General features: G+C 41.4%; 1 protein-coding gene across 1 annotated transcript in view; it reads right to left on the bottom strand.

The window, feature by feature from the left end:
• Positions 1-305: 305 nt before the first annotated feature.
• The window catches only part of SEL1L2 (SEL1L2 adaptor subunit of ERAD E3 ligase), an 80,346-nt gene continuing 53,919 nt past the window's right edge, over positions 306-26,732 (bottom strand). The window contains exons 11-19 of the mRNA XM_017498616.2: positions 25,924-26,001; positions 20,240-20,302; positions 19,603-19,690; positions 16,647-16,795; positions 15,291-15,456; positions 15,105-15,179; positions 10,309-10,481; positions 1,299-1,427; positions 306-709 (exon numbers count right to left, since the gene is read on the bottom strand). Coding sequence (XP_017354105.2) covers positions 590-709; positions 1,299-1,427; positions 10,309-10,481; positions 15,105-15,179; positions 15,291-15,456; positions 16,647-16,795; positions 19,603-19,690; positions 20,240-20,302; positions 25,924-26,001 — 1,041 coding nt within the window. The 3' untranslated portion in view covers positions 306-589. The remainder of the gene's footprint in view (positions 710-1,298; positions 1,428-10,308; positions 10,482-15,104; positions 15,180-15,290; positions 15,457-16,646; positions 16,796-19,602; positions 19,691-20,239; positions 20,303-25,923; positions 26,002-26,732) is intronic.

Raw genomic sequence — 26,732 nt, 5'->3', positions numbered from 1 at the left:
ACACAGCTACTAAGGGAGCTTTGATAGAGATCAGTGAAGAACCCGAGTCAACCCCCATGCCCTTGTTCAGGTACAACACGCCCTGGGAAGCTGTGACTCATTAGGGCTCCAGAGTCTCTCACAGGTCATTCCTATAGGATGTGTTTGTACAAGGTCTATTTGTATATTTGTGTCTTTATCACAGTCTGAGGAATCTGGATTTCTGCCTTCCCCAAACTCCCCCTTCTCCTCAACATGGTTTGTCTGTAGGAGTCAGGAAGCCCAGTGAGTCCTCTTGACAGTGGGGAGGTTGTTCCAACAACATGAAAATGGGTGGTCTTTATTCATAACCTGGGACTAGGTCACCAAGATGACAAATTGGTAACAAGGTCTTAGGTGACCAGTGCCCAGCATCTCCCGAAGGGTCCCCTCTACTAAGCAGGAAGTCTGAAGTTGTTTCTCTAGGATGGTCCCCAAATCTTGTCCATTTTCCATCACAGGCCTGAGCGGGAAACTGCAACAGACTCTTCGGATAGGGAAACTGTTTATTTAGTGGGGATACCTTGGAGTGAACTAGTTCCCGTGAGCAGATTTTCCCATGATCCGCATCCTATCCATGGTGATTTCTAAGCAAGAAAATCAGCCCAGCCACAATGAGGCCAATCACAAATAGGTCCCAGTGTGGTCCAATGGTGTTGTCCATTTTCAGCCGTTTCCATCTCATTGTGAACTGCTGGCAAAAGATATTCTCTCAAAAACAATCCAAGCTTCCCACCTCCGCTCAGAGCCATCATCTCTTCCCAAACCCACTGCTGCCAACCCTTCTCCCACCCATTCCCTTTCCTTCCTTCAGTCTTGGAAGACACAATCTTTGCTTGCGTACAGCTTCCACAGGGGGCTAAAATAGCACCTTTGGAATAGCCCTAAAGATTTAGACATTTTACTTTTTTTTCAAACTGTAGCTCTTTGTGGTACCCCTTGCCACCTGCTGTCTGCCTACCAGTCTCAGCTATTGATAGTAATAACTGTTTTGAATAAGTATATATAGCACATATCACTGCGCTTAAGGCTTTGAATGTAGTGTGTGCTAGAAAAGAACATCTGCTGAATAAATTAATTGCTTATACCATGAAGTTTCAACACATACTCAATAGAACACGCAGAATTACTCTGCATGGCAAGTGTAAGACTTTGAATTTTACTTCTCAAAGGAAAGCCAGTCCACAAGATACTCCCTTAATAGGCCTTCTCACTTTGTCCCTAAGAGTTTGCTCATTGGAGATTTTCAGAGATTCAGGACCCATTCGAGACAAACTTACATTAAAAAACAGGATATCTTGGAGCAGATGCATCGTTTCCAGTTTCATGAGGGCAAAGAACACAGGTATGTGGGCATCTGGACTCATTTGAGCAGCCATGTCGTACAATCTCCTGGCCAAGTGAATGTCCTAGAAGGAGAAGAACAGCCCATACCCATCAGATTCTGTAGGGGTAAATAAATAGATGCCACTGTTCAAAATATCAAATGTAATTAGGTTACAGATCTTCAGATAGGGAGATTATCATGGATTATCCAGGTGGACTTCAGATTGTCAAATGAACCTTTAAACAGAGTTATCTCAGGACTGGAGGTGGAAGAAAGAGAGAGATGGTGGAGGGAGACTTCAGAGAGATTCTAAGCATGAGGGACTCAACTTGCCATTGTTGGAAGGGGCCACATAGAATAAGAAGGAATTTGGACAGCCAATAAGAAAACAAAGATCTTGTTCCTAAAACTTTAAGAAACTGAATTCCACCAAGCAAACAGAATGACCCTCAAAGTGGATTCTTCCCCAGAGCCCCCAATAAAGAATAGCCTTGATTTTAGCCTGACAAAACCTCAAGCTGAAGACCCAGTCAAATCACCTATAGAAACTATGAGATAATAAGCTTGTGTTGTTTTAAGTCACTAAATTTGTGGTGATTTGTTACAGCAAGCATAGAAAACTAATGCAATCTCCAAAAAGCTTTCTTGGATAGCCCTGGAACAGCTCCTAGTCATGATTCCAACGAAAAGGGTGGAGAATAGGGCCAGGCACAGGGACTCACATCTGCAGTCCCAGCACTTTGGGAGGCCAAGGCAGGTGGATCACTTCAGGACAGGAGTTCAAGACCAGCCTGGCCAATATGGTGAAACCTCGTCTCTACTACAAATACAAAAAGTAGTTGGGTATGGTGGTGCATGCCTGTTGTCCCAACTACTCAGGAGGCTGAGGCAGCAGAATAGCTTGAACCTGGGAGGCAGAGTTTGCAAAGTGAGCTGAGATGGAGTGCCACTGCACTCCAGCCTGGAGGACAGAGTGATACTCCATCACAAAAGAGAAAAAAAAAATGGCGGAGAACACTAGATACTAATTTTACATTTCTCTAAAATAAATCAGAATACAGGTCGTTAGTAATCATGATCTAAAATTCTCATTATCTTCATAGTACTTATCATACCCTAAGTTCTAGAATTTATTCATTTGTTTGTCTCCAGGTCCTCGAAAACAAGGGCTTGGACTGTCTGTTCACCTCTGAATTCCCAGTTCTTAATAAAGTGCCTACTATGCAGTAGGTCTTTGATAATACTTACAGGATGTTGAAGAAACTATTTTTGGCTTTCATATTGAAGACAGGTTCCTCAAATGTCATAGTACTATATTTTCATGAACTTTTTTTTCATTGAATTATGCCACAGCTTTCTTTTTCATCTACTCAGGCCTTGTTTTATGTGTTTGCTTTATTTTTGGTTTGCCCAGAGTAACCATAGGTGAAAGTGCCCTGGGCCAGTCCCACAACTAGATTTTGCTTGGGTGCCCATGGGCTATTTTCAAAAGAAAGGGAAGAGGAAGAGAAATTTTTCACAAACTGTGGTCATGCTAATATCTGTCCTTCTTGCTCCATTACTTCAATTTTGATACTTGTGAATCTTTGAAGCCTCTGTTAAAACTGTTTATTTTGATGGAGGGGAGGGTATCTTCTCTCAGCTGTGTTCTGCTTATTATGGCTTAAATTTTTTTCCAAAGCTTTATGGTCTGGTAAATTGATTTGTTGAAGAAAGAGGAATGTTCTTGCTTAAAATACAATTCAGGAGATTGGAACAAATCTTCCTGGCAACATAAAATAGATGTTGTAAAAACCCTAATTTGTGTCTCTGATTCCAACAAATTCGGTGTTCATTTAAAAGCACCCTGCAGATGATAACAGCTGGGTCAGCTGCACATGTGAAAATCGTATTAACTTCAATAGGATGTTCAGGGAAAAGCAGCCTTTGTCAATATCTCAGGTATTCATTCTTATTTCTTGTATTGAGGCAATCAATAGTTATTCATTTATTTCTTGAGGTAGAAGCATTACAATTCAGTCACTTAGTATTTTACATTTAAAAAATAGTAAGAAATACCATTAAAGTGGGATGAACTCACTCCTTGTCCAGGAGACATCACAATTTGCAGTGTGTGTGGGGCTGGGGGGTGGTGAATGTGAAAGCCTTTCTTTAAAATTTCCAGAGAAGGAAATTCCTGAATGCTTCTAGCTAACTAGGGCAAATCATATAAAAGAAATTTTAGTACTAGACTAGAAAAGACTCCTCATTCTTTGACCCTATTTAGTGAAAAAAATCTGTCATGTAAACAAAAAAAATTTCCTCTTGATGGTGTTTTGATGATGACCACAGTTCATTAAATGAGAAGTCACTGCATACCCAGTCCACTTAGATTTAACTTTTCTGTGGTACGTTTGAGTTCATTTTGTTTTAAGTTCAGTGATTAAAGAGGTTATGTAAACCAAGCTGCAGACTCTTGTTAAAAAAACATGTTTCTATCAAAAATGTTATGTGGGTACGGCCCAATATTCAGATGTTCAAAATAGCTTCTTTTAATTCAAAGATACAGGATTCTCCTGCAACAAAGTAGCTGGTTTATGAAAATTGTACAATTACCCAATGCAGGAGTTTTTCAGCCCCAAATCTTTGAATGTCATAAAAAAATTCTTATACTGGGACATAGCATGTGAATGGGAAGGTCATTTTTGAATAAGTTAGTCTTTTTTTTTTTTAATAAATATACCATATGTTAATTAGAGGGAACTTTGGAAATGTAGAACTGAACAAATAAGAAAAAAAACCACCCATAATCTCACTGTACAGAGGTAACTACTGATAATATTTTATACACATTCTTCCAGAATTTTATGTATATTCATATATACATACTTTAAAAAATTTTTTACTTAGCATAATATTTCATCTTCTGCTTTATTAACCTAACAGTATACTTCAAATAATATGCTGTGTCCTATATATTCCACTAGTCTGTAATTTTTTTTTTTTGAGACAGGGTCTTGCCATGTCACCCAGGCTGAAGTGTGGTGGCAGGCTCTTGGCTCACTGCAGCCTCTGCCTCCTGAGTTCAAGTTATCCTCCCACCTCACCTTCTCAAGTAGCTGGGATTACAGGGAATACAGGTGTGCGCCACCATGCCTGGCTGATTTTTTTTTTTTTTTTTTTTGGTAGAGATGGGGTTTCACCATGACATCCAGGCTAGTCATGAACTCCTGGACTCAAGGGATCTGCCCGCCTCGGCCTCCCAAAGTACTGGGATTATAGGCATGAGCCACTGTGCCCAGGTATTTTTAATGGTTGCATAGTATATTGTAATAATGGTTAATATATATTAAATACTTACTATGTGCCAGTTACCACTGTCATTTAATCCTCAGGATAATTCTATAGGACAGGTGATACTATTAACTCCATTTTGAAAATAAAGTTATTGAGGCACAGAGAGAGAGTCACTTACTCAAATTTATATGACTTGCAGTGGCAGAGCTGGGATTCAAATCCCAGATTGTCCCTAGATTGTCTGCTTCTAGTATTCTCATTTAACCACTAGGCCATAAAGTACATTGTAGAATGGTAAACCACTACACAGTAACATATATAACATGTCTTCTATTTTGGAGCATTCTCGTTACTTGTAGAAATTTGTTCTGTAACTAATAAAGCTATATACACACAAAATATTGTTTTTGCATATTTCATGATATTTCATGTTTATTTCATGAAAAGTTATAATCATTGCTAAGAAATGTGTTTTCTGTCCTGTCATATTTCTGAGAGGACCATTTTAAATACCTAATTTTAACTTATCCTTTCCAGAAAATAATTCTAGTGTTTAAAGCTTCAGCTGTAACACTCCATGGGTGGTCAAACCAGACAAATGAGAAATAAAAATGCATTGTGTCATAATTACTTTTATTTTTGACAGATTTATTTATAATTTATTTGGTAGATGTGGTTTTGTTTTCTCTGCAGAATCCAAAAATACATGTTATCTAGGTCTACATATATGTATTTGAAACTCTTTCCCAAAGGATAATTCCCCCCACCTTTTTGCCTTTCCCTAGGACAGCTTTCCTATCCATTGTCTTTAAACAGGCCTGCTTTCTTCCATTTAAAAATGTTGTCATATGATTCTCATATTCCACGGTACAAAAATACTTTTGAACAGGATCTGACAGTCCTGATTCCCCTACCCGAGTTAACTGTTTCCTCTTTAACATACTTATAGCACTTTATTTTTAATTCTTTTCAAGTGTGCAGATGCCTATACATGACCGTCATTTTAGGCTTTACCATAGCTATGGACATGTCTTTTCGGCAGTGGACTGTGAGTTCTTTGAAGGCTGTCTTATTCTTATTGTATCCCCAGAACCAAGCATAGCACTTCCTGACATAGGAAATAGTCCATGGTAAATATTTGAGTGAATTAATGAATGAATGAAAAGCAGAGTGTAATACCATGGTGGTTTAGAATTAGATACCTTGGCTGGACACGGTGACTCACACCTGTAATCCCAGCACTTTGGGAGGCCAAGGCGGGTGGATCATGAGGTCAAGAGATCAAAACCATCCTGGCCAACATGGTGAAACCCCGTCTCTACTAAAAAATTACAAAAATTAGCTGGGCATGGTGGCACGTGCCTGTAGTCCCAGCTACTTGGGAGAATGAGGCAGGAGAATCACTTCAACCTGGGAGGCAGAGGTTGCAGTGAGCCAAGATCGTGCCACTGCACTCCAGCCTGGTGACAGAGTGAGACTCCACCTCAAAAAAAAAAAAAAAAAAAAAAGAAGTAGTAGATACCTTTAAAATCTAGGGTTCTTTGAAGGATTCCTAGAGAAGATGACACTGGAGCTGTTCTTTGAAAAATGGACTGGTCTTCAATGGGCATAAATATGGGGGAAGATCATTCCAGCAAAAAGAGTGATATCTCAGAAGGGCTCAGGTCAAGATCTTTGAGGGAAAGGAGTAAGTAGCCTAGAATCTATATAGGGCAAAGTAGTATATGACACCACTATTATCAAGGTAGGCTAGACTACCAGGGGCTTTGAATGTGGAATAGAAGTCTGGACTTCATTTAGCAAAAAAAGGAAATAAGATTCTTTTTTTATTTGTGTGTTTGCTTGTTTGTATTTTTTGGTGGTTTTATCTGGGGGAGAGGGTAGATATAGGGGTGGGTAGGATGGAGGCGGTAACAATATCAGAATTATACTTTATCAAGAATGACCTGGCAGTGCTTTGTTAGAACAATTATGTATTAAGATAATGCTACCTGTAACAAATCCCCCCAAAAAAGTTTATTTCTCCCTTTTTCAGCATTCCAAGATGTGTGTTCCTGGTCGGTGGCAAATTTTCTTCATGTGGTAACTGTGGGGCCCAAGCTCCTTCCATCACGTGGTTTTGTGATCCCCTAAAGCCTCTGTATCTCCTGCTGCCTTCAGGCGATGGTTGGGAAAGAGTCTGGGGGTAGCCCCATCTACTTCTCGGCTGCCTTAGCCCAGAAATGACACCCTTCACTTTCACTTCCATGCCCTTGTGAGAACTAGCATATGGATCAAAGGGTCTGGAGAACCTAGTCTTTGACTAGGCAGGCACACCCCAACTACAAGTCCTCACTACGGAGGGGGGATTACAAATCTTTGGTAAACAGAGTCATCTTGGTCACAGATTTAAAGGGAGAACGCTAGAATTGAAGACCCCTGAGTAGTCTTTGCTACAAGCCAAGGTGAGCAGAAAGTCAGATCTGAGCAAAGTTAAAGAAAAAAGGAATGGCCATGGGGGATGGGCAAGAGGCTTTGTTCATGGTGCAATTTCTGAAGTACTTACAAATCAAGTGTCAATTGAAAAATGGTTTCTTTGTTGTTTTGTCTTTTTTTTTTTGAGAGGGACTCTCGCTCTGTCACTCACGCTGGATCTTGGCTCACTGCAATCTTTTCCTCCAGGGTTCAAGCTATTCTCATGCCTCAGCCTTCCGAGTAGCTGTAATTACAGGCACATGCTACCTTGCCTGGCTAATTTTTGTATTTTTAGTAGAGACAAGGTTTCACCATGTTGGCCAGGCTGGCCTCAAACTCCTGACCTTGAGTGATCTGCCCACCTCAGCCTCCCAAAGTGCTGGGATTACAGGTGTGAACCACCGCACCTGGCCCCCTGAGAAACAGTTTCATAACAACTTGTGCGTGAGTGCTTGTGTTTCTAAACTACTTCAGGTCCTCTCCCAATTCCTCCCCAGGTATTATTAAGTGTTCCCAGAACAATGATGCGGTCAGTCCTGGCCACAGTTTAAAGCCAAGGAGCTCGTTGCCTGAGACGCTTCTCAGTGAAGCTACTAGGATAATTCACCTGCATCATTCCAGCCCCAGCTTTTTTTCTGAAAGACGGGTGATAACAACCATGACCTGTATTTTAATCTTGATTTATCAAGAGATGATTTATACCCAACTTTCTTCCCCAGAGGTCTTAAATGTCTGCATGTTAATAAAGTATTATTCCATATCACCTTCTTTGATTCTCAGAGATACTGTAGTAGCCGTATTATACTCATCTTTCTCACTGGTTTGCATGAGGATTAACTACCAAAGAGGATTTCTAAGTGCCTCGCTGAAGAAATGCTTAATTACTTGATGACTTAATGGCTGGGAAGGCCTATTCTCCTTTCCTCTTTGCTTTCATTGGAACAAGCTTTGGGCTTTTAATTATCAGGATATTCATTTTAAGAATGAGAGAAAGCTATAGCTCCTTGTTAATTTGACTCTGAGATGGCAAGATACCCCTGGGTACTCTGTTATTAATTTCCTAATTGCTAAACAAAAGAAACCAAATAAAAACAAAGGGCAATGGTTCCTCATTAGCTCAGTCTAAAATTCTTATCTCCAGGTAGGAGGTTAAGAGTAGCCCCCCGATTTTTTTTAAATGTAGAGACTTTCTGTAGGAAAAAAATAGACTTATGACTGAAAGAGACTGATCAAATGAACTATCCATGATTTAACAAGAACCCTGGCAGAAAAGAACAGAAAACTGGCCAGAGAGAAACTTCAAAGTGTTTTCCTGAATGTATGAAAGGTATGTCTCGACAACTACTGTTTGACATTGTGAATAAAGTGCTTAGGAGACACATCAGTGGTGACTCCAAAGAGGAAAACCAAACCCTCTGACAGTCTGCCAGCCGGGCACTGGCCAGCAGTGTGCCTTCCCTGGCATTGCTGGCTCCGCGTCCTGAGAGGACACCCTGCCTGTCTCCCAGGGACTCAATCAAAATGGCCTCACTTTGGTGAGAAAACAGCTGTCAGGGCAAGCAAGTCCTTTTTGAATAACATGGTGGTGGTGGGATAGGAAAGCTAACATGAATTTAACACATGGAGTGGGGTCACTTTATCCCTTCTATAGACAGCGCTTCTCCTGTGTTATTATGTTTTGCAAGGGGAAGGATGAGTAGAGAAAGGCTTTAATCTTATTGAAGGCTTACTTAGCAGTTGCTCTAATTCCCTTCTGATCTGAATAACAGTCATTCTACACACTGTTCGACTACAAAGCCCTTTCACAAAAGCTTATTCATTTTATCCTTAAAGACTGGGGCAGGGCAGGTATTTGTTTTACTGAGGTGGATAATGGGCGAGGGGATCAGGGGTGGCTAAATAACATCCCAAGAATCATCCAGTTTAGCTAGTCCATGCTGTCCATTCTTACCCACATTTTACAAACATAGGAAGCTTACTCCTGCTAGAAACAGGGGAAATAGACTGGATTTGGATTTGACATTCTTTCCACTGCTTAGGGTGCCAGGGCTAATGAAAAATGATCAGCCAAAAGGTAGGCTGCAGGGGAGGACAGGACGGCAGGGATCCATACCACTGAATAAGAAGCCCTTGGCTGCACTGTGCACCATTAGCAGTTCTCAAATAGGAAATTCCCTACCAGTAATTCTCAATTACCAGCACAACTGGAAGAAAGAAGAGAGCATAGGAGAACCGATAATTCCCACGTTATTTGGCTCTAGAAATGCAGCCAGGAATATAAGCACTGAAAAGAAACACATGCTTGACACCAAGACTGACTCACTGTGAGGACTACTCTTTCACCAAAAAACAGGGGCAGGCAGGGCTGGGTTCCAATTCTGACTCCACCATTGATGAGCTCTGCAAGCTGCTTGGCCAAATGACTTAACATCTCTGCACTGTGGCTTCCTGATGCATACACTGTGAACAGCTCTAGGGCTTATCTCACTGAGTGGTTGTGTGATGCAAATGACAGAAACACACAGCCCACTTAACTCAGTCCTGGCTATTACCAACATTATTGAAACTGAATACACCTTACTCACTCTGTGAGACCCTAATGTCATCTTCTGCCTTAGTTTCACTCACTGTCTAAGAGATTTATTCAATACCACCTTGTAGTGCCGGCTGTTTTTATAAATGAATATGACTCATCACCTCAATTCAAGTGTAACCTCAGGGGACTGGAGATTCACTCTCTTGGGCCTTTCTAGAGTATCCAGCACTGCGTCATGTACACAGTGGGTTCTTCATAAGACATTTCTGGATTAATACCACCTTGGTATCCAGCTCTGGTCTCTTTTTACTTTGTCCTTGTTCCTGAGAGTCTGAGAACCAGTGGAAATTTTAATGGAAAAAAAGGCCCAGAGGTGAAGGGGAATGGAGACAGGGCCTACTGGGAAAAGCATATGCTGGAAAAAGCAGGATCTTATAAATTGAATTGGCCTAGATTAGATCTCTTCTACTCACTAGTTATGTCCTTGGCATAAATGGAGAAAATAACATCTATCTCATAGGGTTCATATTACGGTAAGTAATATGTATTGGCACATGGGAGAGATTTGGCAAATGTTAAGTCCTTTCCTTCCTTCCTCTACGTTGACGACATCAATGAAATTCAAAACATTTACACATTTTCTCTTCCCACACAGCTGTCATTACTAGGTTTGAATTATTATTACCAACAGAATTACCTTGGCAATGCCTAAGCCGTGTTCATACATATAAGCCAGATTGAACATGGCTTGTGCGCTGTGGTATTTGTCGGCTGCAATGCTGTAGTGTGTGGCTGCTGTTTGATAGTCTTTCTTCGTCCCATAGCCATAGTAATGGTAATCTCCAATTTTTACTCTGGCAAATGCATTGCCTGATAGAAATATTAGAAAAAGAAGAATCATAACTCAAATGATTCACATATAGTTCTCAGGAATTCACCCTAATGATCTTATTTCAGTCCTTTAAAATATATATGTATCTATAATCAAGTATAAAAAAACACTCAGAACTCTAGAATTGGAATTAGAAATACTTTATGGAATACAAATATAACACTCAGTGCTAACTGTCTTCATGATAGTGTGACATCCATGGTATGGCACAAATGTTCTTAAAAAATGAAAAATTACCAATTTTGCCTTTTAATTTTTTAAAGTAGGTCAATTCTTGGGAAGCTGGACCCCATCCCTCCCATTCTCAGACATCACTCCTGAAGCTTCACTCTCCTGCGTCACCACTGTCTCCCTCTTTCCCAGATCAATCCCATCCACCATTCAAACATGCTCTGGCATCTTCTATGAACAAAAATAAACCCTCTCTTTATCCTGTGGTGTCTCCTTCTCGTTCATGTCCCATTTCTCTGCCACACTGAATCTTTTCAAAAGTGTGTTCTATACTCACTGTCTCCAAAGCTTCACCTCCCACGGACTCCTCAACCCATTCCAACCCAGCTTCTGCCCTGCCGCCGGTGAAGCTCCTATTTTGAAGGCAGCAGATGACCTTCATGCAGCCAAGTCCATTGCCATGTCTCTGTCCTCATCTTACCTGACTGCCGAGCAGCACTGGAGTGATGGGATCCAGCTGCTCAAGCACTGTCCTCTCGGAGCATTGATGGCACTGCCTGCTCTTGGTTTCCCTTCTACCTCATGGGGTCTTTATTTCAGACTCTTGCCTGACTCCTCCTCTACCTGATTCCAAAATGTGGAATGTCAAGGTCTTGTTCCTAACTCCTTTTTTTCTCTTTCTTCTTTCCCCTCTTTCTCTTCTCTCACCTCTCCTCCCTGCCTCTCTCCAACACTCTGCTCCATCTCAATTTTTTCTCTGGGTGACCTCATTTGGTTCCATTGACAGCCTCTATTAACTATTTCTAAATTTATATCTACTATCTCTCTCTCCCTGAGGCCCAGATTCATAATTGCCTTCTTGATGTCTCCACGTGGATTTCAAACTTAAAATGCCCAGTAGAGATTTCCTAGCACCCTACACCCCTTCCTCCGAACAAAATCATCAGTTTCTTCCCTGTCTCAGTACCAGCGCCACCATTGTTCAGGCAATAAGTCTAGGGGAATTATTCCTAGTTCTTTTTCCCTCACCTCCATCAGCCAATTCATCAAGTCCTGTTGGTTCTGCCTTTAAAACACACTTAACTCTTGACATCTCCCCCACTACCTATTCAAGCCTACAATACTACAATAGGCTTCAAACTCTTCTTTTATCTTCACATTCCAGCTCATTCTCCACACAACAGCCAGGGTGATGTTTTAATTATTTTAAATTTATTTATTCGAGACAGGGCCTGGCTTTGTCACATAGGCTGTAGTGCAATGGCATGATCCCAGCTCACGGCAACTTCAGCCTCCCAAACTCAAGAGATCCTCCTATCCCAGCCTCCAAGTAGCTAGGACTACAGGCACTGTGCCCATATGCACCATATTGTTCTGGCTTGTCTTGAACTTCTGGGCTCAAGTGATCCTCCCAAATCAGCCTACCAAAGTGCTAGGATCACAGGTGTGAGTCACTGCTCCCAGCCAGAATTTTATATATATATATATACATATACATATATACACACACACATATATATATATCACAGTATATATATATTTTTTATATGACATCTAAAACATGTATATATACACATACTTTTTAATATTACATATAAAATACATGTATATGTAATATACATATTATATATGCAATAGTGTTATTGAGATATAATTTGCATAGCATACAATTTACCCATTTAAAGGGTACAATGAAATGGTTTTTCATATATTCACAGAGATGTGCAAGTATTACCACAATTTTAGAAATTTTAAAATATTTTAATCATTCTAAAAAGAAATCTCATACTGTTTAGCTAGGCAGTGATCTTTTTAAAATGTAAAATCTAGTTATGTTATTTCTCTGTGTAAAATCCCCCAATGACTTCACTTTGCCCTTTGAATAACAGTCAGACTCCTTATGACCTACAAGTCATGTCTCACCTGCCCTCTTCACAAGCTCCGTGCATTCGACGCCTCAAGGCCCTCTGCCTGGCAGGTTTGGAATTCTCTGACTCTTCATGTGGCTGGCTTCTCATCATTCTCAGAAGCACCAATGCCACTTCTCTTCAAGAGACCTTCTCTGACTGTCTTATCTAAAGTGCCCCTCAGCTCCAACCCCAGAAGTTATCTACCTCATCTCCATGTTTTATTTCCTTTAGTACCTAAAGGAATAAATTCCAAAGGATGTTAGGCACTACATCCTTTGGAATTTATTCCTTCAGGTACTGAAGTCCTAATCTTCTAGAATCTTCTATTAAAATGCAGACACTTCTAAAAGATGTAATACCATACGCCATCTTTAAGTCTCTCTGAGTACAGTTAACATTATAAATTTTTTATGATTATTTTATTTTATTTTTGAGACAGAATCTCACTTTGTTGCCTGGGCTGGAGTGCAGTGATGTGATCACAACTCACTGCAGCCTCAATCTCCGAGGCTCAAGAGATCCTCCTGCCTCAGCCCATTGAGTAGCTGGAACTATAGGCACATACCATCACACCCAGCTCCTTTCATTATTTTTGTAGAGATGAGGTTTCACTCTGTTGCCCATCCTGGTCTTAAACTATTGGCCTCAAGCTGTTCTCCCACCTCGGCCTCCGAAAGTGCTGGGATTAGAGGCATGAACCACTGCACCTGGTCTATAAAATTCTTAGCTGGCAAAGACATTAGTTATCAGGGCTTGCTTTCCAGATGCTTCCAAATGTACAGGTCAGTAACTGGGAGCAAGAACTTGTAAGAATGGTGCCCAGAAAAGGGGCCTGAGGGGGAACCAGGAGGCCCATGGAGCCCTAAAGAGAAGTCTATTCCATCTCTGATTTTGTCCAAAGCTGCCCTCCTTTGACCCTAAGATTCCTCCTGAGCTATAACCCCAAAGAGAGAGGACAATTCTGTGCATTTTCAAGTTTTACAAGTAGTAAGCAGGATCCCCAAAGCCTCTAAGAATGGAAGGCAGTGACCAAGCTGGTTCTTGGGAGGATTCAGCTCCACCCTAATGAGGAGGCAGACTGGCAGCATGGGGTGATCCGGACGGGCTCCTGTGGGGATCAACTGACAGCAGAGGGATTTCCGCCTCAATTTCACAATCACAGGGCAGAGACTGAGTCCTGATGGCTAAGCACCCTCTTCACATGAGTAACTGCTAAAATAAGCGTGGTCAGTGACTAATTGGAAAATCTCATTATTAGATTTCCTAACCCCAAGTGAGCCACTCAGCAGCCATATCTTCAGGGACACTTATGCCTGACCTCTCTTATGACACATGATTATTTTTAGCAGACTGACTTTTTTATACTGAGGAATTCAGTTTAATATCAACGTACCCTTGTTTTCAATGCCCCTTTTCCTTGTTGCAATTTCCACACCATTTGCTGGCTTGGAATTAACCTGTATTTGTTGTAATTGAGCTGATTGGTCATGACTGAGAGATTGCAGGTATTGTTTCCCCACTCTAAATGAGGTCTTCATTGCATTTTATAAAACATAGACTTTTTAAGGGGAATGTCTCACTAAAATTTCACTGATGGCTTGTTGCTGTGCTACCAGCTCAGCTGGATGTGAGAAAGCACCACTGTGACTTTTTCCTCTGCTTCATATTAGTGTCAGCTGAGAATCATTTTTTATCCTATTTACTTCCTGTGAAAAGGGATGATTTGGCCTTAGCATAAGACAATTTTAAGAAACCTAATTGGAAGCAAAATTGCTCTCTTATTGCAAGAGAGTTTCTCACATATCCAAATGCCAATGGTGACAGCTTTGCAGCATTTCTCTGCCTTTAATAATATAATTTTAGGGGAAAAATAGTAAGAGACATTGCAATGCAATGTAAATACCACCTGCCAATGCTTTCCCCACCATGGGTATCTTACATTCCTTATCCATGTGATACCAGCAAGTGAGATATGGAAACTCGAGGAAAAGGGAGAGGATCTTGCTATGTATCTGTCTTGTTTTGTTTTTTCTTATGTACTAATGATTGTAGTAAAGATTTGAAGTTTATGGTAGTCATCAATGTGATATTTTAACAGGGAAGTCACATGAGCCTCAGATACAGACATAAGTAATTTTGCCTATAAACTCATTGAGACATGGGTCACGTCTCTGATTAGTTCAGTCAAGAATGCAGCAATGAGTGAAGCCAGACCAAAAAAGCTGGTTTCTTGAGTAAAATTGTATATTTCAAAGAACTGTTCTGGTGCCATGGAGACAGAGCCATAGAAAAATTCCTATGGTTTGCTGAACCAGGGACCTTGATAATAATGAGGAAAATAAATTCCTGGAAATGATCTCTAACCAAAGACTGATCCTAACATCAGTATAGTTTGAAATGCCACCTACTAGATATTCTGCCCCTTGCTGCCTATGTGCACAAAAACCCAGCTAAAGCAAACCTGATGAATAACAGAGGACAGGGACTGGGTATGTGCTTATTTTTATCTGGGTTCCATACCTTGAATGGCAGCTCGATTCCATAGGAGAAGTGCCATAGAATACATCTTCTCTTTTTCAAGAATGTTAGCCTTTTCTAAAAAAAAAATGGAGACCTTATATTAGGAAGGCTTAAAATGCCTCTGTAGTAAAGCCATATATGCATATGTATGATTGTGGGATTGCAGAGAATTTTAACTTATCTTACTAGATTCCAAAATGAATGCCGAATTGCTCTGAGCTACTTCATATCCCATTTCTGCAAGCAGTGCATACTGAACAAGAGAAGAATCTATATCACCATCCTTATAGGCAAAGTAAGCTGTCAGGAATTTCTCAGCCCAGTGGCCTAGTTCACAGACACCTTTATAAAGCTGTATTTGGGAAGAGAAATCAAGGAGACTAGTTAGCCAGTATACTTCACCCCGGGGCAAATGAGAAATGAAATGAGACTTCAGCTCCTACCGGCTGGTCAGGGAAGGATTTTTGGTCTAAAGCAAGGCTTCTGCAAATTATTTAGGGTAAAGAGTTATTACCTTTTATAGGCACAAAGATCAGAAGTGTTTGGGTTTGTTTGTTTTGTTTTTGTCTTGAGGGAAACTTCCTGAGCCTAATTTTAAATTTGTATAATAAACTTTCCTGACTTGGAGGCTATTTGGAAGACTGAGAATGTAGAATGTATCGACGTGTGTGTGTGTGTGTGTGTCTGTGTGTGTGTGTGTGTTTTAAAAGGACATTCTGGGCACTGCTGCCCTATGAGGGCAAGTTATAAGACCACAGGTGAAGTGAAAGGGAGAGAATGAAGGGAAGACAGTGCCGCAGGATATAGGTGACATAAGTGTGAGGGAGGCGTGCAGAGCTCTAGGGGGACAAATGTCAACTTAGCTGAATAGCCCTTATGTAACCAAAAGAGGTTAGCCATACATAATTCATTAGGAAGTTGGCAAAGAAGCAAATCTAAAGATAGATCATTAGTTGGCAGCTTTTGAAATGAGCTTCAGAGGGGCCAGATTTCAACATAGAGTATTTATGCTGGTGCAACAGACGTGTTTAATAAATCAATGAAGGACACTAAGGTCCTAAAAGCATTCTTTTGGAAAGTGCATCCCTGACTCAGGCTGAAAGAATCCACTTTCTCAATTGTCCAAATCATTGAAAACCAAAGGATGCTGCTTTCTGGGAAGAAGTGGGCTACATTTTCCAGGCTAAATCTAGCCTTTCATTTCCCAAGTAGCAACTCCCAAGTCCACTAGAAGTGCCAAATTGCTCTAGTGATTTGATTAAGTGCTGAAACAGAGCTCCTTAACTGAATGCTGAGGTGAGCTCTGAACTTGATGAAAAGCCAAATGTCAGAGAGAGGAGAGATCTTTTCTCTGTCTGCCTTCCCCAGCCCGAGTTGCATCACTGCTTTTCTCCTCTGACAAATGTCAGTATTCACATTGTCAACTAGAAGAAAAGAGGTAATATTTATAAAATCAAAGACACCAACGATGTAAGAACGGTATTGCTTCCTCTGTGTCATATATGACAAGTGCTTTTAAAAACAGCCTCATGTTTTATTTACCTCCACAGCAGTTCTGCATGATCTTACTACTCCTGTTCCTGTTGCATACATCTCGGCCAGATAATAAATGGCGAGGGGCTGCCCACTTTGAGACGCCAAGTAAAAATATTTGAAGGCAAGTTTATAATCCTTCCATATTCCAGAGCCAGCTGAAAATTAAAATTCTTTTGAGCCACGCTTTATTGACTTTATTTTTACAGATAATCTATGGATATAATGGTCATAGTGATGCCTGCTATTTAAATACGATGGGAAAAGCCAATCAAAAGTCAAGCTACTCTAAATCCACTGTTTGTGAAGGTGAGGGTGAATATTGAGTTTGGTTCTAAGTAAGAATATGGAAATTTATATTCTTGAGCCATTCTGAAAATAAAATACTGGGAAAGAAGGACTACTTTTTTTTTTTCTTCAGACAGAGTCTTGCTCTGTCACCAGTCTGGAGTGCATGATCTTGGCTCACTGCAACCTCCGCCTCCCGGGTTTAAGAGATTCTCCTGCCTCCACCTTCCGAGTAGCTGGGACTACAGGTGCATGCCACCATGCCCTGCTAATTTTTTGTATTTTAGTAGAGACGGGGTTTCACCATGTTGGGCAGGATGGTGTTGATCTCCTAACCTCGTGATCTGCCCTCCTCAGCCTCCGAAAGTGCTGGGATTATAGGCATGAACCACTGTGCCCAGCAAGAACCACTCAGTCTTCTGAAAATATCTCCTCACTATGGCATAACTAAAGCTAATGCAAAGGAGACAAAGCGATAGTCTCTGAGGAGCTGAAGCCCCATCATGATGCATCTCGTCATCTTTGCCATTCTTTCATACCAGCACACCCACATAGTTTCTCCCAGCCACAACTATGGAGTACGCAGCAGGTAAATCCCAGCTCCAAGAAGCCCAACTCTCACCAAACTACTGCTTAGGGCAAGAAGAGGCACTTGAAGCTAGAGCAGAGAACCAGCAGACTCCCAGTAGCCAGGATTCTTGTCCTGGCTCTCTCATTAGTTCTTTTGTGAGTTGGGCACATTTAGGCATGTTATTTGCAAAAGTGGGGGCTTTCCTTAGATGGTCTTTAAATTATCTTCCAGCTCTAACACTGGAGTCTTTAGAAGTAGTGCCATGTAGCAATTAAGAGCAACAACTCTGGAGGCAAATTGCTTGAGTTTGAATTCCAGCTCCACAACTGTGTGATTCTGGGCAAGATGTCCAACCACAACATTGGCTCAGTTTGCTCATCTATCCATTGTGGGATACCCTGTAGATGTGTTGAGAGGGTCAAATGAGCTAAAACATACAAAGACTTAATACACATTAGCCATGACTATTATTCTTATTCTAGAAACTTGGGAAATCTGGTAGATCCCGAGCCAAGGACTTGGAATGAACTAGAAGAACAAGGGCATCTTAGGTAACTTCAACCACCCAAGATAGTACAAAACAGGTGCTCCTGCTGGGCCACTGTGGAAAATGCCAGTGACCCCTTGACTGGATGTGACCTCCTTGACCGGATGTGACCTCCTTGATGATGCGGTCTGCTGCTGCCCTGGCTCCACCTCTGACATGAAGGACTTGGTGGGGATATTCAGCTGTGTTCAGATTTCCTGGCATTTGTCTTGGCCACTTCCTCTCTCACTCCCCACAGAGATTATTACAAACCTTCTTGGCTTTCTGAGACCTCCGAGCCAATCACTCTACCTTTGTTCACAGAAGTCAACTTTGTACCTACTAGATCATTGAAGAAGGCTTCACATTGTCTTTCCTCACTCGCCTCTCTCCCCATTTCATCCCCTCATACTTAGATCCACACCATCCTTTCCACTTTCCCTCCAGTCTTTGAGGGTGAGCAATCCTGCCTATCTATCAAGGTTAAAGAGGCTTCCACCTATCTGGGCCCAATCAAGTGCTAATACCACCAATGTTTTTCAGAATATCTTCCCATCAATTATAATTATGCTCAGGTCTCTTCCCATCTTAAAAGTAACTCCCTCTGGGTTCTTAGTTCCCCTCATGCTGAGTTCCTTCTCACTCCTTCCCTTTAAGGACACGTTGCTTGCAAGAATACTTTTACTTCTCAACTTCCGGATCTTCAGTTCATGCCATTGTCATCCAGCTTCCACCACACGCAGTCCAACAGCCTCAGCCACATTCTCTGTATTGCCAAGTTTCATAGATGTTTCATTCTTTCTTACTTGTTCTTTTAAACCAGGTTTCCCACTGCATTTCACAGGGGTGTTCATTCACTCTTTCTTGAAAGTTCTACCCTTGGCTCCATGAATCTCTTTTTTTTTTTTCCTGTCCCACTGAGCATGCCTTTCCATTCTTCTCAGTGATATACTTCCCTGCCTATCCTTCAATACAGCGCAGAGGATCACTAGTTATCTATCATGGCCCACTGCTCTTTCTCTTACCCTCTCGCTCCTTTCCTTTTGCAACCTCAATTACTCTTTTTTAAAAATATATATTTTATTGTGTTTTAGGTTTTGGGGTACATGCGAAGAACATGCAAGACTGTTGCATAGGTACATACGTGGCAATGTGGTTTGCTGCCTTCCTCCCTATCACCTATATCTGGCATTTCTCCCCATGTTATCCCTCCCCAACTCCACACCCCCTGCTGTCCCTCCCCTAGTTCCCTCCAACAGACCCCAGTGTGTGATGCTCCTCTCGAACCTTCTCTGTAAGTTTGACCTTTCTTGTGAGTTTCATACTTGCTTCTGGGGATGTGCATGGGATATCACTAGCACCTCCAACTTAACTTTGTCAAAGGTAAGTTTCCTGAAGCTGTACCTCTTTGTCCCCTTCCTCAACTGGCATCGTTTCCTTTAGTCTTTTTCAAATTTGAATTTGTTGCCTAAATGTTCTTTCTGAACCACTCACATCAACCCTTTGATTTTTGTTATAAAAGGAGCAGACAATAATGCATGTGTCATTCTAAATAAAGCAGCCATATTTGTGGCACTTACAGTAGTACATGAAGCCTAACTGGAACTGTGCATTGGGCCACCCTTTCTCTGCAGCTTTCTGAAAGTATTTAAGTGCTTCGGCATAATTCTGCAAGATAATTACACTCTATTACTCAAAGGCACAAGTATAACTCCATGGAAACAATTGCCTTCCACTTTCTAAAAAGAGTATAGACAGTGCCCTATGTGATTTAGGCTAATTAAAATAGTATCAGAAACATTATATATTTTATTTCATTATTATATTAGATTCTATTAGGAAATAATGTCTCATTTTCATCATAATTATGTCTTTTTCTACCTTGACAGTAAGTTTTGTTAGATACTGGGGGAAGGTCATTCAAAAGACTAAGAAGATAAATTTCTCCATCAATAAAGTCCTCAGAGGATAGATGATTTCTAAGGTTACTTAGAATCTATGATTCCAAGATATAATTAGAATTGCTATTCCTGTCACAAGCTTGTTCTTCAGTGTCTCTTTGGCAGAGATTTCGCTGGATTATTTTATTCTCTATTATCTGATATAACAGTTTGGCAACCAGATAATAGAGATGAATTCCTTTAAACTAATGAATGACCATGGATTTTACCCTGTAAATTGCTACAAATGAAAAGATAATAAAATAATTTAACTTACCACAGGAACTCCTTTTCCATAAAAGTAAAGAAGACCAAGCCCATGAAGACCAATTGCATTGCCCTAGAAGAGTTTTAAAAAGCCAAGTAAAGTCCCAGAAGAATTCATGATAAGGAAAATTACTGCAAAATTATTCAAAATATTTGACATGCACCAAGTAAGAGATTAATCAAAACAGGCTAACCCGGCAGTTGGCAGGTTATTCTGACCCACTCTAGTTTCTCCTTTCATAGTTTCATAAACCCTTCTGGCTAGAAAAGGGAAGAGGGAAACAAAAGTCAAATCTTTCCTCCATTCTTGTATTCAACACTTATTTAGGATTTGCTTTGTGTATGATTCTATAGTAGGCACTGGGCAGAGGTATAAGGTAAAAGATGAAGAAGCCATAATCCCTGCCTTGGAGAGTTCACAAGCTAGTGGGCTCTGAACCATCTCAAAGGGGAGGGGCAGGTCAGACCTCTTAGAATTCTGTCAGATGTGGTAAGTCCTAAAGTAGAAATAGATTGAGGCCTGGCACACTGGCTCACACCTGTAATCCCAGCACTTTGGGAGACCAAGACGGGCAGATCACCTGAGGTCAGGAGTTTGAGAGCAGCCTGGCCAATATGGAGAAACACTGTCTCTACTAAAAATGAAAAAATTAGCCAGGCTTGGTGGCACAAGCCTGGAATCCTAGACACTTGGGAGGCTGAGGCAGGAGAATCACTGGAACCCATGGGGCAGAGATTGCAGTAAGCCGAGATTGTGTCACTTCACTCCAGTCTGGGCAAAAGAGCAAAACTCTGTCTAAAAAAAAAAAAAAAAAAATAGACTGAGAGTGTCTTCGACACCTAGAAGATGGACACTCTATTGCCTGACTGAGGCTAGAAACTGAAGGAGACCGTGTTGTCAGGGGTGGTGACATTTGAGCATGGTGTTAAAGGATGTGTAGGAGTTTTCTAGAAGGGAGAAGTCTATCTGGACACTTGCTACCTACTCAGGTCTAAAGAGGTTGACATATGGCCAAATAACATTTTAGAGACTCTGTGGCTGTCAATGCAGCCACTACAGATAGTCAAACATTGTTGGTATATTTCTTTATTTAAATTTATTGCTTATAACATCCCTGATGTTTCCTTTTCCACTTGATACTAATTAATTACCATTTATTTTCTGATTAATATTCTGAATACTCTAAGGAAGGGAGTATTTAATGTATCAATTTTGAATGAAGAGTGAACCTTGAAAGTGGCTTCCCAAGAAGAAAACTTCTTTTTCTTTCCATCTCCCATCATGCATTTCACCCTCTAGTCAACCATAATTGACCAACTGTATTTCTTTTTTTTTTTCAGACAGTCTTGCTTTGTGGGCCAGGCTGAGGTGCAGTGGTGAGATCTCAGCTCGCTGCAACCTCTGCCTCCAGGGATCAAACTATTCTCCTGCCTCAGCCTCCCAAGTAACTGGGATTACAAGTGCATGCCACCGTGCCCAGCTAATTTTTTGTATTTTTAGTAGAGATAGGGTTTCATCATGTTGCCCAGGTGGATCTCGAACTCCTAGTCTCAAGTGATCCATCCTCCTTGGCCTCCTAAAGTGCCAGGATTACAGGTGTGAGCCACCATGCCCTGCTGACCAACTGATTTTCATTCAGCAGATCTGTAGATGTGTTTTACAGGTTTCTAGTATTTCCACAGGAACTTATGTTCTGATAGAAAGCTCTCCAAATTTCTTCTTACCACTTACACTTGGTTATTGTAGATGCAGCCAGAGTAACCCTCAGTAACACAGGAATAACACATAAATAGAGAAGGTATATTTCAAAAATGGTTTCAAGACTCCAAATTTTGAGCCTATGCATATGAAAGGACCTGCTATTGTAAGAGTTCTTAAGGACAATCCATTTTTACTTAAAATAGGTGGTATAACTGCTCTCTTCTTTCCTGGCCATGTCTCCTGTGGTTCTGGGAGTCTTGAGTTGCTCTGCTCTGGAAGCAGTAAGGTTCAGTGTGATGGATGTGGCAAAGCCTAGTGAGTCTGTCTTCTAACTAACTTCATTTAGATGTCATCTTGAATTGTAATTTCTATAATCCTTATGCATCATGGGAGGCACCTGGTGGAAGGTAATTGAATCATGGGGGCAGTTATCCCCATGCTTTCTGTTCTTGTGATAGTGAGTGAGTTCACATGAGATCTGATGGTTTTATAAAGTGCTTTTCCCTCTTTTCCTCAGCACTTCCCCTTGATGCTGCCATGTGAAGAAGGATGTGTTTACTTTCCCTTCTGCCATGATTGTATGTTTTCTGAGACCTCCCCAGCCATGATGAACTGTGAGCCTATTAAACCTCTTTCCTTTTTAAATTGCCCAGTTTTGGTATGTCATTATAAGCAGTGTGAGAATAGACTAATACAGAAGGTAAGCTGAGAAGAGGAAAGGAAACATAAATGAGAGGAGGGAAGGAAGAAGGGAGAGAGAAAGGAGAAAGGTTAGAATAGCAGGGACAAATTACTTTCTCCTCTAAGGGAGTCCCTGGTGTCTCAGGGACTCATCATTGAATTACTCATCACTGTTCAAGGACTAGTGTACCTATTTAGAACTTTCAGGTGAGAAGTGGCCAGCTTAGATACCTGCAGAAACCATGCAGGTGATGTAAGAAGTAAAATATGCCAGGTGGTAGAGACGATGGTGGAGAGAGTGGTAGAGATGGAGGCACATGGAGTCCCTGCCCTGTGTGAAGGCAGCAGTGACTCTCAGCTCCTCTGCTCCAGCTGGATGGTGCCACATGGAATGGCAGTCCTATTTCATCAGCGTTTACGCATTTTCTTCTCTTTGTTTTTCTTTCTTTCTTTCATTTTTTTTTTCGACTTGGTCTGTCACCCATGCTGGAGTACTATGGAGTGATCCACAGCTCACTGCAACCTTCGCCTCCTGGGTTTAAGCAAGTTTCATGCCTCAGCCTCCCAAATAGCTGGGATTACAGGCATGCACCGCCATGCCTGGCTAATTTTGTACTTTTTGTAGACATGGGGTTTCACTATGTTGGACAAGCTGGTCTCGAACTTCTAACCTCAAGTGAGCCACCAGCCTTGGCCTCCCAAAGTGCTGGGATTTACAGGTGTGAGCCACCATGCCTGGCTAGCTAGTGCCATTTTCAAGAAAAGATGGATGTTCAGATTTGGATGTGAAGTTTACTGATTTTTAAAACACTTTCTGGGCCAGAAAAACCATGTGGATCGCCAATCCCCCAGCATATACCTGCTGTTTTAGGATGTAATGCTCTTGCTTAGGTTAACTGATGTGAAGCCAGGGAGCAGATAGGCATTTCTTTGGCAAATATTTAATAAACCCCTGTTATGAACCCCTTTATTTAATAACCCCTTGGCAGGACCTTTGCCCTTCTCTAGTTGAGCACACATGGCCTTTGGACAGGAGGGGAGAAGCCACAGGTAGGAAGCAGTTAAATCCCAGCAGTAGGAGTGAATGCAGGGTAAGCTCAGAAGAGGAAACAGATCATGTGAGCCAGCACGGGCAGGGGCAGCTCTGTGGATGGAGGGAGGACTGGACTCTGCTCTGGGGGATGGGCAGGACTTAGAATGAGAGACGCTGGGAATGGGAGGCAGATGACAAAAGTATGAAGATGGGGACGGGCCTGATGTGTTCGGGGGCACAAGAGAGAACTGGAGGAATGTGGTCCAACATGGGCACAATGTCAGATACAGTCGCTGTCCTTGTTTCTAAGTAAATAACACAAAAGAGGTTGTAAAATCTGTAGCTCTGTGTCATGGTATTGATGTCATTTAAAAATAAATTTACAAAGCAGTTTTTAAAAAAGCAGTAAGAGTGAGAAATCTAATAAATTGTCCAGGCGCTGATCAAGAAGTATATGGTCATCTCCACCTAATGGAATTTAGAAAAATTACCTTAATTGTAAGTTCAGATTTCCTTTGTAAGGGAAAGGAGCTCAAGTTAAGAGCACCAGAGACCCAGACCACTGCTGGTTCTACAACCCTGAATAGCTTGGGAGCTAAGTTAATTTACACTCCCATCTCCCTTGTGTTCTTCTTATGGGCTGACAAATCAGTGTTATTTGCCAGATTATAAGAGATTTTCCTTGTTACTCCTTTTCAGTCTGCTCTTCATTGCCATCCTAATCTAATGGTATTCCAGATAACTGCTTGCTGAGCAACAATTTCATATAAATTACAAGGGAGAGGAGCCGAGTACTAGCCTTCTCAGTAATTTACACCACAATAGCAGCAGCTCCGAGGTGCTAGTCACTTATAAATAGGCTCCTAAAGCAGTGTGTGTGGGTTTTTAAAAACTGAGAAGAGCTGAAACGATTCCTGATTTGAGCACATCTTTACTGCCAGCATTCCAGTATGCAATTGTAAGACAACAAAATGCTTCCTAGGGGGTAGGGATAGAGTTTACCAAGGCCATTCGCCAACAGCAGGCCTGGGTGTTGGAATGAGGGCATTCTTTATGGGTGAAAGGGATTCAGAGGAGTCTACTAAGTCTTATCTGACAGATACCAGCCTCATGGAGCCCAGGAACAGAGGTAAAGACTTGGATGCAGGAGGCATATTGTATCATTTCTATAGTCCCTCATACAGCTAATCCATTCTGTCTGGAATGTGCTTTAAAGTTCACTCTACCTTACTGGCCCCAAACTACAAAAGATAATAGCACACTTACTATGTGCCAGGCACTGCTTTAAGTACTTCACAATGTAAAGCACATGTATATTAACTCCTTAAATCTCTACAACAGCTATATCAGACAAATATATATATGTATACATTTTGACATATATATTTTATGAGACAAGGTCTCACTCTTTTGCTCAGGCTGGAGTGCAGTGGTGAAATCTTGGCTCACTTCAGCCTCAACTTCCTGGGCTCAAGGGATCCTCCCACTTCAAGCTCCTGAGCAGCTGGAGGAACTACAGGTGTGTGCAAGCACACCTGGCTAATTTTTGTATTTTTGTAGAGATGGAGTTTCACCATGTTGCCCAGGCTGATCTTAAACTCCTGAGCTCAAGCAATCTGCCTGTTTCAGCCTCCCAAAGTGTTGGGATTATAAGCATGAGCCACTATAACTGCCAGGCAAATATTCTTATATTCCCATTTTACAGATGGGGAAATTGAGGTACAGAGAGGTTAAGTAACTTGCCCATGTTCGCACATCTAGTCAGTTTCAGGGCTGGCATTCAAGCCAGGGATTCTGTCTCCAGAACCCTATTCTCAGATACCTTGCCCTGTCCTCCTCCCTGACAAGCTCTGGCCTTTGGATGAGATGCGACTGGAGAAAACTGGACCTTCCTAATATGACTTTGTCTTGAACTTCCTGCAGTTATTGACTGGGTTTTCCCTTCCTTTGTCCTCATCTCTTTTGTTTCCTGTTCCTCAGCTAGATGGCCTCATTTACTGCATAAGAGAGGGGAAAGCTGAACTGTCTGGTCTCCTACTGGTCTCTGCTAGGGCAGCACAAGCTACTACCATTTTTCATTTTCCAAGAAGACAAGTTGTATCTTCCCTTTCTCCCATCGTATACTCTGATCACCAATATTATACTTCTCCAGGACACAAAACTCCTTACAGGCCCATAATCTGGGCTTGGGACTTTGAAGTCAACTCTTTGGCACCAGTGTGCATGTAATGAAAGCAATTCATGTGTATGTGTTTATAGCAGTGCGTTGAGGACATACCTTACTGGCTGCCATGGAGAAGTACTTGAAGGCAGTAGCATTATTTTGCGGTACAGCAGCATTCCCCTCTAAATACATCTAGGAAGAAAAATGAAAAGAGAATAGAAAAAAATAAAATAATTTGAGGGTAACGCAAATATTTTAAAATGAAATAGAGGTAACAGTGGTACAACATATTGAATAAAATGCCACTGAATTGTATACTTTAGAGTGGTCAATTTTGTGTTATTTACATTTTACCTCAATTTAAAACAACAAGAAAAAGTAAGAGTACCATTTATTACAGACTTCCGGAGTGACCTTGCCTGAGGGCAAAGAAATGGACTCTGTGTTTTCTCATGCTTTTTTCTTTCTTTTTATTTTCCATCTAAATTTACTGTATGTTGCACTAGGAAGCAGGACATTCATCCCTATGGTTACTAATGCAAATTGGCCACAGGAAGCCAAGGGTGGCACACAGGGGAGTGAACAGACTTTGAAGGAGAGAGAAGAACGTGCCTTTCCAGAAGAACCCTCCTACAGGCTGCTCCGCAGCCACAGGCGGCCTTCCATCAGAGGTGGCATAAGGACAGCTCTGGTCAGCCTGGAGCTGATTCTTTTCTACTACTCCAGCAATAGAAAAGAGAAAGGCCTGACTGGGCTGAGACCTGTACCAGTCTCCAGCACTCAACCTGGATCTCCTCTTACATATTGGGGAGTGGGGTGATCATAGGCTCATAGTTAGAGGAACCCTGGGCCAGATGCACTTTTTTATTTTATTTTTTATTTTTGGAGACAAAGTCTCCCTCTGTTGCCCAGGCTGGAGTACA

The sequence above is a fragment of the Cebus imitator genome, unplaced genomic scaffold (assembly GCF_001604975.1).
Source record: "Cebus imitator isolate Cc_AM_T3 unplaced genomic scaffold, Cebus_imitator-1.0 Scaffold246, whole genome shotgun sequence".
NCBI lineage: Eukaryota > Metazoa > Chordata > Mammalia > Primates > Cebidae > Cebus > Cebus imitator.
This window is presented reverse-complemented; position numbering and strand designations above follow the sequence as displayed.